Here is a 16306-nt window from a genome sequence, read left to right as displayed (position 1 = left end):
TTTATCTTGTTTCCTGGTTGTCCTTGTTTTTGAGTCTAGATTGATGGCAACCCCGGTTGCAAGATATTCGAATGACCACGCCCACACGACCGGCCGTAGGTAAAAAATTAAAAGGCGAAGCACGCTCTTGCGTAAGCCAGTGAGTTATTCTGAATGTGCCATTAATTAATTATAGATGGAGGTTAATTTCAAGGAAAGTTGAATGACCATAAGATTCTTTGCTCATGACGTAATGCTTTACATCGATGATTCATGCTCTAGGTTTCTTTCGCTCTCAACTAAAGGTAGTCACGGCCTTCACTCACATACAGTTATATTGATCATCAAAAGACATTTACGATTGCAAAATAAAATCAATGACAGTTATATTGCAACGATTTTGTCGTATATGGATTTGCAAAATTTTCTTGTACAGGATATAAGTTTGAGAATCCATATAGAAATAATATCATCATTGAAACAAAAAATAAATAGTGGAATGATTCTGTTACCGAATTTTGTTAGATTAAAAGAGCATTAAGTTACCTGTATTGAAGATATGCGTGAGTTTAATCTTGTGATGAAATTATTCAAGCCATTTTACACTTATTCCGGTTCTGATATTATTATTCCGTTCTTAATATAGAATTCATGTTTTGTCATTCCTCACCAACCGCTTTTCCCTTTCTGTTTGTAATTTTTACTCAGCATATCACTTAAAATATTTTTTATTATTTTGCCTAAACACAGTGGTATATGAACAAACTTTAACAGTATCGCTTGACACACTATAATATTCCTAAAACTTCAATGAAAAGGTTTGATTATTTTATTCGACTATAGACGCGTGTGATGTGAATTTACCTATATTGTCAACTTTTTAATCATCTTCTGTACGTTTTAGCATTATCGAACAAAAAAAAAACGTTAGGCAAAAATTTTGCGGTTGCTGATATACCCAAAAAAGACACATAATAATATTTGACGAGCAAAGAAGCAATCGATTCATCTAAAAGCTACTAAAGCATAAACAAAATAGTGCAGTAAACAAATTGTGAATTGATGTTTTTATATAGGTTCTACACGCTTTTGTGCTGTAATTTAAAATTTTACGTAAGGTATACTTTTTAGGAATTATAAAATAAACTTTGGTCATGTATCTTAAAGATAATCTCATTTGTCATGGGGTATGTCGACTAATAAAAGCTAACATGCTACAACAACGTTTAAGTTGTTCGAGAAATACTTGCGCAAAGCATATTTAAAAAAATCATTATTTTTTGACAGTTTTAATTTATAAAATTAAATTTTTAAATTAAATGTTACTCTGTTTCTGCGGTTGTCGCTCCAGCATCTTCAGGGGAATTTCCCGCCTCATTTGCAGTCGGTTCTGGTGTTTGACCGTCGACCACTTCGTCCACTGGGCTGACAGTGACGTCCTTTTCCCCGTCTGACGTATCTTGCACTTCACCGCTTGTGGCTCCACCGGAAGGGCTCACGTCATTGCTGGCTGTTTCCGCTAGTTTCTCAGTTGATTGATTTTCGACTTTTTGGCTTTCTGCAGTTTCAACTTGCTTTGTGTTTGAGCAACCCATTGTGGTTTATTAAACAAATTATTAGTAAAATGTGCAGTAAAAGATCACACAGCAGTGTAGCATGCACAAAGACTTTGACAAAAAAATAAAATGAATCATAATTTTATATTTTTTATTAAGGGTATACTTATATTCTTATATATTCCGTAACGTAGTTATACTTTGAAAATCAGCTAGAAGCCAGGCCTGCCTTAAAAACTGTTAAATTCTGTGGTTTCCTTATCAACAAAATTTGGAAAGTACGTATCCTATAGAAACTAAAACCAATTGCCGTATATTACAACGATGTAATCTCAAATTTGCGGTTATTTTGGAACGCTCACGACTTACTTGGTCTATGATACAGAAGATGTGCGCCAAAGAAATTGATGTACAATTAGGCTGATGTATATGATTAGATAAGGGAAGTTCCAAGCACAATAGCACAACAATAAACATATTTTGTTACTCCAAATTTGCCACATAACGTTTGATGATAACGTTTTTCTAGTAAATACAAATATATAAAAACCACCTCTACTGCAACCGCATGCGATAAAACTTTGTTACTGACCAACCTTGATTCTGTTTAAGTCTAACTAAACTTTCCTGAAATACCAGTTGTTATTGATATTGTGTTAAGCCTTCCGAACATACGCTTTTCCTGATAAAAAAAGCAAATGACAGTATCAAGTATTCGTTTGTACTCCCCAACCATACTAGCACTGCATACAGCCAATTCGGCATATATCGCGGGATTCGTACATCATGCGGAATTTTGTCATTTAGGAAAATTAGTTTTCGTGAAAGCGTCATCGATCCTTTGTGTTATACCAACAACGCTCAAGGTTTATTAAATTTTGAATGTACAAATAAGATGATGCACTAGATAAGCGTTGGGAACAACTACTCGAGTGTTTAAAGGGCGTATTGAAAACGGTTAGAGCGGTTGTTGTCTCTGCTCCAAACAAACGATTTAAAATCTTTGTACTTTCACTGCTATACTGGGTAGGTAATAATACGTATGTTCTTAAAATTTTCAAAGCTTTATCATGAAGTAATCTTTTTAATTTTACAATTTTTAATCGTTTTCTGATGCTCCAAGTACAGTAGCAAAACTTTTTAAGCTACCATCACGACGACGCAATATCAGTGATTGAATGAATACTCTACATAAAATAGTTCTGACATAAGTTTCAACAAAAAGATCACGAAATAGATTGCGTCGGGAAATATACAGCTTTCAAAATGACTCATAAGTATCTAAAAGCAATGTTCGGCGTTTTGCCTCTAAACGAACGCCTTTTATTGCATTTTAATTCGATTTTCATCGAAAAACATTGATAGAAGCATACTTGTAACCTAGGCTGAACTAGAGAGTTTTATTTCAAACATTTTACACTAATAACCTTTTTAAAACGGTCCTATAGTAAAATCTTTGTTGTGAATAATCTATGATAAGCAAAACAAAATTTGCAGTAAACAGCTAAGGGCAGCGAAGCTTTTTAAAAAACGAATGAAACGTTCCTGTTTTTTACCCCGCCGGCTAAATTTTCGAAACTAAAATGTTAAACTTAATATATTTGAATGTTGCATAATTCATTTACAAAAACTAACCTATACTCTTAAAATTAGCCGTGATATCGAGTAATTTTACAATACATTTTGACTTGTAATGTCTTACATATAGTGAGATTTTTCCTGTTTTCGTGTGTGCGATTATACGCGTCCCTAAATCGAACAAATACAAAGCTGCTCTCATCGCAGTGTTAACGCTATTGCTTCTACCTTCCTGCAACTGAAGTGAATGATTACAAACGCGGCAGTAATGTTATTATAAAGGAGACGCTGTTCAAGATTATGAATTATTTAGTAACTTTTGCTTTCAGCCAGATGTGATTCTGTCGCATTTTTCCATTTTAATCAAAAGTGAACGTTTCGACTTTGTCTAAAAAACGACCATGTTCTTTGTTGTACAAATTATTTTTAACACCACTTGCATTGTATAATAAAAAACATTTGTTATTGTTAAGTAAAATAGGTTGTCTGCTGTCAGTTGGCTAATAAGTTAAGTTAAGTGACATTTAAATCCAAAACGCTAGTGATGCCAAACTAAATACAAAATATTTTGCCGATAAAGGGAGCGTTTTTATACAATTCTATGTTTGTCATGTTTGCACAAGCTCAACACGAGTTTTGAAGCTGCGAAGGTCGTAAAACAGCTGAAGGAAAATCTTTTAAAAAATTTGATTTTACGATGTAGGAATTACACACAAAAGAACTTCTGTGTCCCACTTAAAATCAATATCTTGATTTCATTCGATCACTTTTGAATCGACTTTTGCACAGCGATTCCTTTAAATAATTTATCACTTGACGCACAATTAATTTCCTTCTTGTGGCTGCTACTTTTTTGTTTTCGTCGATGAATTACCTTCATTCCATAACGAGTTGCAACTACGTTTTTCTGCTTCTCATCGTAAATTTCTAATGTTTAAGAATGTTTTTTTGTCAAGTAATAAAACATTTCATCTAATTTTCCTAAAACGTACATCCATGTAGCCTGTACAATCTTTTACCTGGCAACAAGCGGTGGATACGTTAGTCTTAATAACCCTGAATAACCTTAACTTCACAAAGAAATTGTGAAATATGGTATGTATGCCACACAATGTTCCTCCATCAGTCTATACATATAGCGGCAGCATCTATCTTGCAAGAAAAAAGCTTTACTAACAAAATAATCCATGTTGGTACTCACGCTTACTAATAATATCCACATGTTACCTCAATCGCTATCTCTCGAGCAAAGAGGATAAATAGATTTATTAATAGCACAGTCGTATAAATTGTAAACGTTTCTGTAATCCAAGTTTTTACGACGTTTTATTCTGTGCTGACATATAACTCATAGAATCTGGAAAATTTTCAATTAAAGAGGCTTTGTCTCCACTTGCCCACATCGAGATGCCAGCGGAGCTTTGTTCCAAGTAGAAACTAAGCATACCGCGTCTCGTAGTAACTTGCTTACAACAAAGCTACCAGAAGTACAAACCTTTGATGAACTACCAAACTTAACATTTTTTTAGTGATGACATTGGTAAGGACTTCAAATAAATGAGAAAATTCGACTTAGTCCCGATAATAGCCGTCGTACGAGAAAGTCATGGCTACCAGATGTAAACAGTTAAAAACAAAGCCAGAAAAGATGACGTTATATTAAGACGTTCAAAGGGTGACTAAATAAACTTTGCGTTCTTGGAAGAATCAGACAAAGCACAAAGCGTTGTGCGCTGAAAAGTAAACTTTAAATGCGGTTTCAAGTATTTAAATATCTATGAACGTTAAATTTGAGTTTGAATTTTTTCTTAGTGCTGTATTATTGTACTTTATGCGGCATTATAAGCCACAGGGAGGAAATAACCAACTGTAATATACCTTATAACCTATAAACATTTGTAAAGGCACTAATTATATGTAACAACTTTTATGAGGTAAATTATTTACATTAAAGTGTTGTGTAATTTTACTAAATTTTTCGTACAAATAATTTCTAAGGTTAAGTATTATGAGCTGAGCACAAGGTAGCGCTCGTTCAGCAAAATCTTTCACGTTTTTATTCAAAACCTCATAGTATATACCCATAGATAAAACGAACAACGGATTTTATAACGCAATATACGTTCACTACCGTTTTCTAAGAATATTTCATTTTAGCAAGACCGAATCTTTCACATTTTTCAAGAAATGCTGTTCGGGGTTTTATTTGAAGCTTGCTAGACCAACGATAAACTATAAATAAGATAAAAGTGCATGGTTTGGCTTGTACAGTAAGTCTGTATAAACCACCCGACAAAATTTTTTTTATATAGTGTAAAACATCTAACGTATTCTGCTGTGAACGATGGGCATTGCCTGGACAGCAGACTCCCTCGTAGGTGACCAATTTGTATTTCAAAACTTGAAAGATGGGCTTTAACACAGTCAGGCACGTACTGTTTGACGTCACAATTTGTGTGTTTTCATCACCCGGTTAATCTCTTTTCAGGCGAACGGGCCCAGTTTATCCAATTCCGATTAAAATATCGTTAAAAACAAATATGAAATAATGTATTTATTTCACAAAGTTGTAAAATAAAACAAAAAAAGTAATTTCCATGGAACAAATATGTACCAGTACCACATGTGTTCTAAACAAGTGTTTTACACAGAGCTGTGATAAAAAATCGCAGCTCACATTTCCATACTCATTTCAAATCAAGCTTACAAGGAGTGGCTCGTATGGTATAGGCTGTGGTAGCTTTAAACATAAAGGACCATTTATAGCCGTGAAGCGCTTCACTTAATGCTCGTGGTGACATAAATATGCCAGTTCTAAAAAGGTACATAATGTGGGTAAAATATGAGAATATTTTTCGAGGATATAACGTGACGTCAACCTTTTATAACCGCATGGCGGAACGAAACGGGGTGTTGGTTACGATGAAAAGTTGATGTGACGTTAGAAAAAATTAAAGTCAGATGAGTCAGCTGTCTATGTTTTCGATAATACATGAATTATAAGAATAAAGCTTTTCCTATTTATATCTAGATCCTCGAAGTTTTTTCCTAGATGTGACTTATCTGCATAGGCAGAATGAGAAAGAAGAAGTTTAAAAAAGTTATATAACATGGTGGTTGTTACAGAAAAACGTCTGCCGAAAAAGGGTACTCATGCTGATGCAAATTAGGATACAGGGGGAGTTGTAAAGTTATACATATTAGCAACTGAAAGTAGGAATACAACATTATCTGCCTCACAAGCTCTCGTCTTTTTCTAGTGATTGTTGAATGATTGTTGAATGGATATTTACTTATTTATTGGATCTACTAGAAAATGAAATCGGAAAATACGAAAATTTCCAAAGAAAATAAAAACGTTTTGTTATTTATTAAAGGTATAATCAAGTTCTATTTAACTCTTTACATGTGATATATGATATTTTTGGCTTGAGTTTAGTGTTTTAGTTCTCTCACTGCAAAACAATAAATATTTTTGATATTATTCACTTTACAGCATTTTCGTGTATGCATCTCTGTTTCATACCAATGACACACGGCCAGTGCGCAGTCAACAGCAATGTTATTTTGGGCAGTGGACCGTGCACTTACAATATTGAAGCGTCCGCTTCATTTTTCACGGTAGGTTTGCATATTTTTATCTTACCAGGATTAATGTTTCGATAAACGTTGTTTCCAAGTAAACATCTTCTTGAAATATGAAGTAAAATCATGTAACACCTGTCTTTATTATTAACCCAATGTTTAGCTGCTGAATGTTAATTTGACGACTTTTACAGGATTTTACGTTTTCCCGAAAAACAGTAGCCCCATTGTATATAGAGGATGGAGATTTTGTTCACGTCCAATTTCATTTGAATAGCACCAGTGAACCAGGAAATCATCTCTTACTTGAAACATGTTGGGTTACAGAAACAGTCGACCATGTAGCCCTGGAATTAAACAATACAGTGGTTGACTTCCCGGGGTAATACCAGTTTTTTAGTCCTAACAGAATAATACACTACAAAGGAAAGACATTGGGTCCTTTTTGAATAAAATCTATAACAGCGGTCGCCAACCGTTGATCGGTGAGAAAATTTCCGTGGTCTACAAGACATTGTGACTAAATCTTAATATTACGTAAAATTAAACAAAAGAAACTTTGGAATTAATTGTTATAATTTGACTGATATTTTCATCTTTATATTTTCTTCAATTAAAATAATGCACTCAAACTAGTGACGTGATGGCAGTAGACCTACTAAAATTTTCCCGACTGCACGTGCATCAAGGTAATTTTTGACCACATTTTTAATCATATACTTGTGCGATAAAACGTTTTAAACTTTTGGCTATTATAGTAAGATAATTAAAACTCATTGTCGATTCCAGGGGCGATTTCGGATTGAAGTAACTACTAAAATCCCTGCAGCTAAATACTGCAGCCTATCTATAACCTAATTCGGAAAAATCAGGAAAAAACATCTCACTTAATGAAATGATAAGTCAATATTAGTGGATTCAATTTCACTACTTTCGTTTGTATAGCAATTGGACTCGTTACATATTGTAAAGGAGGCGTATGGCTCAAAGAATAAGATTTGTGTGACTTCGTCAGACTCTTATGTAGGGCTTTTTAAAACCTGTTTAGACCAATCAGAAGGCAGCATCTGGCTCGTTTCAAAGTTCCAGGTTGCACGGAAAACCTGAATAAAAATTGGCATGAAAAAGTGGAAACTGTTTGTTTTTAGACCCAAAAATCCATTTTTGACTTGACGCCTATGTAACGGAATATAGAGATATGTGATTTTTGCTGTATTCTAGTATGAGATACTGTAGTATTATACAAGCCTTGGTCACATGCAAGATTTCAGGGATCCAATGGAACAATTTTCGAGTAACTGTATTTTCAATAATTTTACTGCAAATAGAAATAAAAAAAGAGATTGACCCATTTTTGAAACCCATAAGCTCCCTAAAGCTACTGTAAAGAAAAGTGACCCACTCACACACCAATGATTGCTTCGAACTTTTAACTTTGTGTTATCTTTCAAAGTATCGAACCGCTACAAGTTCTTAATAACTTCGCTTCAATTATTGTAGCGTTTTAAGATTTGGAAAATACAATCAATGTTCTTTTGTGGCAATATATATATATTTCTTATATTTAGAGCAGTAGTCTAGGAGCATGAAATAATAAACGTTGGCGACCGCTGATCTATAGCATTTGGTTGCTGTATCAACAAGGTATTAATAGTATCCACTATTGGAATGTTGCTTTTCACTCAATGAGATGTCACTACAGATACGACATAGTTCGACACTAAATTCAGTCTTACATTTCACAGGTGCCCCAAGAGAGGTTACAACAGTGTCGTAAAAGTCATAGAAAATGGAGTGAGCGGGGACGTTCGGATCCGTTTTCCAACTTTTTTCCTTCTTCCGAAAAAACCGGAGTTCTACTTACATTGCACAACAGGCGCGTGTGAAGATTGCGGGCCGTCAGGAGTAAGCCAGAATTTGTTAGTATAAAATCTAGTATAAAATTTATTTTTAATACATCGATAAAATTTCGAGATAGGCTTCAGAAGAAACTATTTCCCGGAATTTTCTTATACAGCATGACGGAAATAATCTTCATCTTCTTTACCTAAAACGTTTCTTTGTACTTCAGTGTTCTTCTGCCGTTCCAGTTAAACAAACGTTTACACGCACTGCTGGAATAGTGACCATTGGACCAGTAATTAGACAAAACAAACAGGCTGAAAATGCTGAGACAGAGAGTCCATCACTTTTGGCTTCAAGTAAGCTCACTGAAAGCAAGCTAATGCTAAAACTGTACTTTAAATCAGTATATTTTATACACTCGTTGCAAGAGGTAAAATGTTTTTTGACCTTTTTATAGCAATTTTTATTGTGACCATTACGCTGATATGCTTTGTTGCCCTGGTGATTATAGTCATTGTATTTTTCCTAATTCGTCGCTGCTATATGAAAAAGAAAGTGAAGGTATATAAATAATTTATATATTACTTAAATTAAAATTTACAAAACAACTTAAAAATTTGTTAAACTAAATCTCACGTTTTCTCTTGTTTACCTTTCCAGCAACAAGCTGCGAACGGTTACAACAATCCTATATTGATTTCTGCTAAACAGCGCGTTCAGACGTCGACTTTCAGGTAAAAATAAACTTACACGCTTATTTCCATGTTATATTAGAGTTTTTAAATGTTAAACTCAAGAATAACGGTTATCAAAATGTTTGAATGATAACAATATACCAATCAATTTCAATAAAAAAATTTGCAGCACAAGTGATTCGAATACTACAGCAGTTTCTACGGTGGATTCTTCAAGCAACGTATTTTCAGCAGATATGTCTAAAACGTCTGTATAAATGAAGCCGGTAGTATTGCAGAAAAAAAAGTTTAAGTTGGTTGGATTTTCCCAAGTTTAATAATGTCTAAAATAACTTGTATTTTGAAGTGGAAACTACAATTGTTGTTTCAGTTTCGCATTTGTTTTTATGTATTGCTTGAAGTCTTTGTAGTCATCAATGTTAGACTGCAGCTCACTGTAAAAAATAAATAAAAACATTACATAAACAAAACAACTATATAACTCATTTGTAATTCAGGGGAATAGTTCTCATTGACTGTGTATAATTTAAGACTTTCGTGGAACACCGTTTTTGTTTGTAGGTTGTCTTAAAGATATATCTTAAGTTTATAACTGCGTTGATTTGCGTAATAGCGGTTCAGTTACATCGTTTTCTACTACTTTCACTTGGGATTAATTCTTGATGAATGAAATGCCATCCCAGGATATAAGTTTCTTTCGTGGTGACGACGCAAGATGTCGGCGATACGAGAGCTATTTGTCCAAGGTTAACCCACAGTACCTGAAGGCAGGACAGAAGGGCGCAAGTGTGCCGTTGATGATAACTTTTTGCATCCTTGTTGAAAAAGTGGAAATATACCAACGTCGGTTTGGTTTTGCTGAACTTTTCTAATCTCCATTTCCAGATATAAATCGAAAAAGTAATAACGTCCGATTAGACATTAGAGCTCCCGTCCATGACGATACTGACACTTTTTTCGTCATAGTCTAATGTTATTGTCACGTCTAATCCCAGTGTCTTATGTCCAATCTAGTTACCTTTGAGGAGAAGGCATTACCCGAGGATCAGTGTATAGAGATATCTGACATGAACATTTTGCACTGTAACTTCGACAAGGAGCTGAATTTGTAGAAAAGTCCCCCAGTTAATTCATTAAAGTACAAGAAATTTCCGTTGTCTCTATTCATTGTATGAACCTGTTTTTATAGTAACAATGGCTGCAAGACACACTTTTTCCTTCAATATGCGGATATCGAAGTAAATCTGCGCCTTTGTTCTAGGAAAGTACGTGCTAATTATAGCTTGTAGTTCGTCACTTTATTCCAATATTATAGTTCTAAAACAAAAAGCGTATCATAGTATAGCTCAGCATCGTGTTTAGCCGAGTTTTCTTTTTGTTATTAGACACACGGGTCCTGACAGTATAGTTTCATACTCCAGGTATGAATTGATCTTTGCATAAGAAAGTGCAATGCTCATGCGACGATTAACTGTATAGAGTTGTGGAAATATAAAAATAGCTCGCGTTTGTCTACATTTGACTTTGACCTTCGTGAGAAATCATATGACGTCATCATAAACCAAAATAATAGATCTAAGTTAAATGCCTATGAATGATCTATGAATAAATTGAATATGCTATGGGGAGATGATTCCTTCCATACTATTCGTTCTCCTTTTCGTAGGCATAATAAAACCACAAACACCAGACAGAAATCGTGTGAAAGATCTTTCAGGATTCAAGAACTTAAACTGTTATGTAGGTCTACTCTACAACGAGTGTACAAACAACTATCAGGAGTAAATATAATGGAATATGAACAAATTTACAATAAAATAACCGTTTGACCGGTTGTATTTAATTGTTTTATTTGGAGTTGGACAAGTATTGCACTTCTATCACGCTGTTGTAATAATGCGCAACTGCACACACATGTTTTGTATAAACTAATTTTCTCTATTTGCAGATTAAATAACAGCGAAGTTATTGCAACAGAGAAGCTGCGTTAAGTATCAAACAGGGTCAGGTGCGTTGCACAATCTGTGAAAATAACTTGTAGTGATTTACAGCTAAGTTTACTGAGGAGTGAATTACAGGTTCACGAAGGCAATTAAAATTAATGACGTGCGTTTCGAGCCTTCGGGCTGTTGTTAGGTACATCCCCTGAATAATTGTCAATTTTTCACGTTATTTTTAACAACGTCTTATGGTAATGTTTGATTGTGTTTGTGCAAATTTGATTTTGTTTGTGTAAGTTCGATTGTGTTCATGCAGGGTGAGTGTTTATACGATTCTGCAAGTTTTAGTTCTTATCCTAATCAAATACTGCTCAAATAAAGCTAGATTTAAAAAAATAATAAACATTCTTAGACCACTATAATCCAACGTACAGTATAACCTGAAAACAAAGAGAAACAGATACCTATATATAATGCTATAAAAATAGTCTAACGAAAAGACAAGGCAAGTAGCTTTTGTAGCTTTTACGGCCGAATAGATATATGCGTATGTAGGTGTTTTTTTGGTACAAGTTATTGGCTAATGTATGAGTTTGGATTTTATTTGCCTTGATAAAAGGATATGAAAGCATCAGTGTCAACTACACATATAGCTTGGTTAGGCATGTACTTACGTTTTTGTTTGTGTACATGCCCTGATAATGCCACTATAAAAATATTTTGCTAACAATTGCATGACTGACCCGAAATATTTTTGACTAAATTATTTCTATAAACTATCCTGGGTCGTCAACATGCTTGCATTAACCTTTACAAAAGAAATCTTTTTCCCTTTACAAATGGTCTATTACTCTATTGTATATTGCTCTTGGCTGATGAAACCAATTTCAGGGTTAATAAGTAACCTGTAACTGAATTCAGTGCAATTATTGTTTGTTTTAATATTGCCATCGCTTTGCAGTGGTATACATTAGTGGAAACTGATAAAAAATCTTTTGCTACATCTTTAGGGCAATGAATTTTAATCAGAATAAAATTTGAACATAAATTTACGAACCGGCATTAGTTATGTGTAAACTTTGGTTAGAGATTAGCAGTTTTTTTAACATGAAGAAAAATTGAGTTTTATTTAATAATGTATCTTTCTGCTTATAGAAAAGAGGTTGATTAAAACTGATGGCACGTTAAACTCTTTTGGTAAATCTACTATAAAGCCTAAACCATTTTCAAACCAGGAGAAGTAAGCAAAATAGTGTATATAACACTTAAGCTTGATCAGAAATGACAAAAAAAATTGTGTTTGCTTTACTGTTTCCAGGCTTTATTGTTGGAGCATGTTTGGCATTTTCGCCATATAATTCTCTTACCAACAAACATGAAGAAAGTAAGAAAAAGTATTGTTTGTTGTCTGTTCAAGGGTATTGTGTCAACAGTAAGCGGGTTTCATTTAAACACGTTAACATGAATTATACTAGAAAAAGATATAGTTTGTCAAAAATAACAGTTTTCAAATAGTTAATGACTTACAGTACTTGTCTCTATCGTTTACTTAGACAATATCTCCACGGTTTGTACTTTGTCCATGTTTGGTGGTGATGAGAATGCATTGCGTTCGTGCATGACGGCCTACGCATTGCAGCACAACTGGTTTCCGTCACCAATATCTGGGCTATTCAGTTATCAAACTTGGAATGGCTTTGATGGGTTTTGGCAAAATGGAGCTGTTCTGGAAACCCTGGCTAATTTTATGTATTATGGAAATAACACAATGTAATTGCAATGCAGTTTATTTGTAGTATTTTTAATGTTGATATCATTCAATCAAGCCATAAATATTTCAGGTACAAATCAGTCATAACCGGATCCTTACGTGATGTTTACAGTTTGTTAGAGTCGTACTATCCACAGCCTTCGTTTGACGACATGGGCTGGTATGGACTTAGTTATGCCAGAATACACGAGGTAGGAGAGTGCATCTGTTACAGACAGTTAGGACCGGCCTCAGCAAGCGTGCAAGAACTGATGGCAGGGCCCCTTGCCTTGGGTTTAAAGAAATTATTGCAACGATGATAATAATTACTTATAAACCAAATATCAACTCTTTGCAAATCAGCTCCCATCAAAGCTTTGCTTTGTGCTACACTCTATTTTCAGCAAAACATTCTTTTTCGAGAAAAATTGAGAAATAACTAGGATTTGCGCAAAATAAAGGCTAAGCTGTTGTTTTTATTTTGGTGCTAACCAGCGACGGGCCCCAGAAAAGCACTGGACTCCGAAAAGCGCGGTACCCAACTTCGTTGCACTGGCCTAAGTCCAGCCCTGCCAACAGTGCAAGGTTACGAAGTACAAATCACATTGCAGGTATTGGGACCCGGTAACGATGATCCAAGCTACGGCTTTTTATATGAGGCTAAGCAAATTTATGACTGGATTTGGGACAACGGTTGGGACAAAAACATTTCCTGCGACGGGGGATTTTGGTTTGACCAGGTATGGATAGTGTTGTAAACAATCATTATAAGTCAAAAGCATAGAAATTCCCAGGCAAATATTTCAAATATACAGTATAGTCAAAACTTTACACCCTATAACTATAAATGCTTGAGATTATCTAAGACCCAAAAAAGCAAGCAAACCGTAGAAAATGCGCAAATGCTCCAACTCGGATCTAAATTGTATCGACTTACCAAAGACGCTTCTATCGTACCTCGCATTGAGAAAACGTGGAAGGCAAGTTTTGTTCAAAGATCAATTTAATATCATTTTTATGTTAAAAATTATATTAAATTATAATGAATATAGTTTACTGTTATACAGCTTTGTCCCAGAAAATTTTAATTTAACGATACAAAAAATATTTTTTTCTTTCAGTTCTTGGAGAGTAATGTAATCGTCAGCAATGAAACGTATTTGGTAGCTGACGGCCTTAGAAATAATTGTTCAAGCGATCAAAATTTTGGTCCAACCTACAACATGGGGCTCATGATTGGTAAGTTTGGGTAATCAATGTGCACATGGGTTTCAGATAAAACATCATTTTCTTGGTCCTTTAATGAAATGAAAATGAAAAAACATTTCCAAACCAATTTATACTTTCGTCAATTTTAAGGTGGTTTGGTGGAGGCAGCTCCAGTTTTAAATAAGACTGTACAGCTTATTCCGCTAGCACACAAAATTGCCACCGCAACAATTCATCTAGCAACAAAGTATGTTAAATGTATGGTTTTCGTGCAGAATGTAACATACTTCAACGTTAGTATACGAGCTGTGTGCAACCAATAATCTTAGGTTAAATATTTTGATAGCCTACTTTGATATTTTTTAACCTTTAGAAACGGTGTTCTTGTTGAGTATTGCGCTCCCAATTGCGACGATGATGCAAAAATGTTCAAAGGAATCTTTTTACGAAATCTCCGGTATTTAATTGACTACACGAAAAAGTACAAAGATCCCATTGGTTTGGATAATTTGCCGCTCTACCAGCAATTTATTCAACACAATTGCGACACCGCGTGGGAAAAAAATCGTTGCGAGCCAACCGAAAGTAACTGCATTGTAATTTATAAAGATGGGAAATCTCTTCATAATACAACAGTGGGACCTGTAAGCACAAATCTAAATTATTAGTCTAACATAGATTAACTGGCAAAAGGCATGAAAATGTTTTCTTGATATAGGTATTTGGAATACACTTTGCTGGTCCTTTTAACTACTCAGCGCCAATGCAGCAAACCTGCGCATTGGATCTTTTCGTATCGGCCATTCTAGAAAACACTAAATGTGTTGGAAGTACGTGTGGCTTTGACCCGCCCATTCCTCAACCTAGTCCGTTAACCTGTGCGGATAATCCGTGTCCTGTAGACCAGCCGTGTTGTGAATACCAACAGGAGTATTACACTTGCTGCGAATCGACTCAAAAATGTCAAAGCGGAGAGTGTCTGTAATTAGTCTTTTGATTGAAACTGATTGCTTACTTTGAAAGTGTAGTCAATGGTGCTTTTACACACTCAGCTGGTTTTTAATGACATCTTGTAGATAAAGAAAATTTGGCTCTAGTATACATATTCTTTAGTCGGGAAAACGAATTGCTGCAACGTGCATAGAAATTAAGGATGTTGCCAAACCTCTAAATACAATCAACTTCTTAAATTGCATTTGGGCTTCAAAATTAAGTTTAAGAAACAAAATAAACATTTTAGTTTGGATAGCTTACATTCCCATTGTGTCAAAAATCTTTTTGTTTACTGCGTAGGCTGGTTATAATAAACTAACGCAGTTATAAGCTAACAATTAACTATTACAGTATCTAGTGTACTATGATATCCATCATTCAATGGTTTGAAAATTTTTGTAATCGAATATGGGCAATTGTTATCATTACGTTTGTCTTGTGGTTCCGATGTTTTGTATCCAGTGTACTATTTCAGGTCGGCGTCTTTTGTCATACGTTTTTGAGATTAGGAATTAATTTAAAGAAAACGAACTCTACCGCGATAAGACGCTTTGCCGAGACGCATAGTTACCTGTTTAGAAAGGATTAAAGTAGTTTATTCTAAACACATGTCGTGCATTAGTGTACATTAAAAATATGCTATTGGTTTAACAATTTAAGTATAATGGATATTGGCTGCAATTTTAACTGTATGGATACTTACGATTTGAACCAACTCAGTTTATGACGAGACAGTGAAGGTTCAGTCACCCAATCTGTAGTTGAAGATACTGTAGTTACAGTTTATGAATGATAACGATGGTTTTTAGAAAAACTCAGTATATTTAACGTCAATGAAATCCCACTTTCAGAAAAATGGCTTGTATTGCAATACATGTACAATTGTAATGTACATTGCAATTACGAAACACACATAGAGAAAACCTTTGCAGAAGTTTTTTCCTCAAAACGCTTTCAAGTTTTTTTTGAACCAGGAGTTTCGGCAATAGATTTCCACTAACTTTGGTAACGAGAAGGCGAAAAGCTGCGTATACTACTTTGACACTTAATATGCACGGAATCCTTAATTAATCACTGCGAAGCCTGAGCCTGCGTTTTAGCGAGATTATTTCCAGTATTCGATGACAAATAAAGAGAAAGCAACGCATAAGTCTTCCACACTTCGTTTTATTATAA

General features: G+C 34.6%; 2 protein-coding genes across 2 annotated transcripts; both read left to right on the top strand.

Moving 5' to 3' along the window:
• The first annotated feature begins 6332 nt into the window (after nt 1–6332).
• On the top strand, nt 6333–9659 carry LOC143452324 (uncharacterized). Its single transcript, XM_076953246.1, has 8 exons — nt 6333–6490; nt 6610–6734; nt 6893–7080; nt 8444–8603; nt 8770–8899; nt 9001–9104; nt 9204–9277; nt 9408–9659. The coding sequence occupies exons 1-8, from the start codon at nt 6430–6432 to the stop codon at nt 9493–9495; spliced, it is 930 nt and encodes a 309-aa protein (XP_076809361.1). The 5' UTR covers nt 6333–6429; the 3' UTR covers nt 9496–9659.
• A 1831-nt stretch (nt 9660–11490) lies between these two features.
• Nucleotides 11491–15798, top strand: LOC143452323 (uncharacterized). The gene is made up of 9 exons (XM_076953245.1): nt 11491–12562; nt 12732–12948; nt 13020–13140; nt 13540–13668; nt 13795–13908; nt 14050–14167; nt 14288–14384; nt 14511–14781; nt 14856–15798. The coding sequence occupies exons 1-9, from the start codon at nt 12460–12462 to the stop codon at nt 15120–15122; spliced, it is 1437 nt and encodes a 478-aa protein (XP_076809360.1). The 5' UTR covers nt 11491–12459; the 3' UTR covers nt 15123–15798.
• Nucleotides 15799–16306: the final 508 nt, after the last annotated feature.

This window comes from Clavelina lepadiformis, chromosome 4 (genome assembly GCF_947623445.1).
Source record: "Clavelina lepadiformis chromosome 4, kaClaLepa1.1, whole genome shotgun sequence".
Classification (NCBI taxonomy): domain Eukaryota; kingdom Metazoa; phylum Chordata; class Ascidiacea; order Aplousobranchia; family Clavelinidae; genus Clavelina; species Clavelina lepadiformis.
This window is presented reverse-complemented; position numbering and strand designations above follow the sequence as displayed.

Excerpts from the sequence above, each read along its gene's own strand:
- LOC143452324 (XM_076953246.1), top strand. The coding sequence starts at position 6,430 with ATGAAATCGGAAAATACGAAAATTTCCAAAGAAAATAAAAACGTTTTG. Across the intron at positions 6,735-6,892 it reads CGTCCGCTTCATTTTTCACG|GATTTTACGTTTTCCCGAAA; the intron begins GTAGGTTTGCAT and ends CGACTTTTACAG. Across the intron at positions 9,105-9,203 it reads ATATGAAAAAGAAAGTGAAG|CAACAAGCTGCGAACGGTTA; the intron begins GTATATAAATAA and ends TTACCTTTCCAG.
- LOC143452323 (XM_076953245.1), top strand. The coding sequence starts at position 12,460 with ATGACAAAAAAAATTGTGTTTGCTTTACTGTTTCCAGGCTTTATTGTT. Across the intron at positions 12,949-13,019 it reads TATTATGGAAATAACACAAT|GTACAAATCAGTCATAACCG; the intron begins GTAATTGCAATG and ends TAAATATTTCAG. Across the intron at positions 13,141-13,539 it reads GTTATGCCAGAATACACGAG|GTATTGGGACCCGGTAACGA; the intron begins GTAGGAGAGTGC and ends ATCACATTGCAG.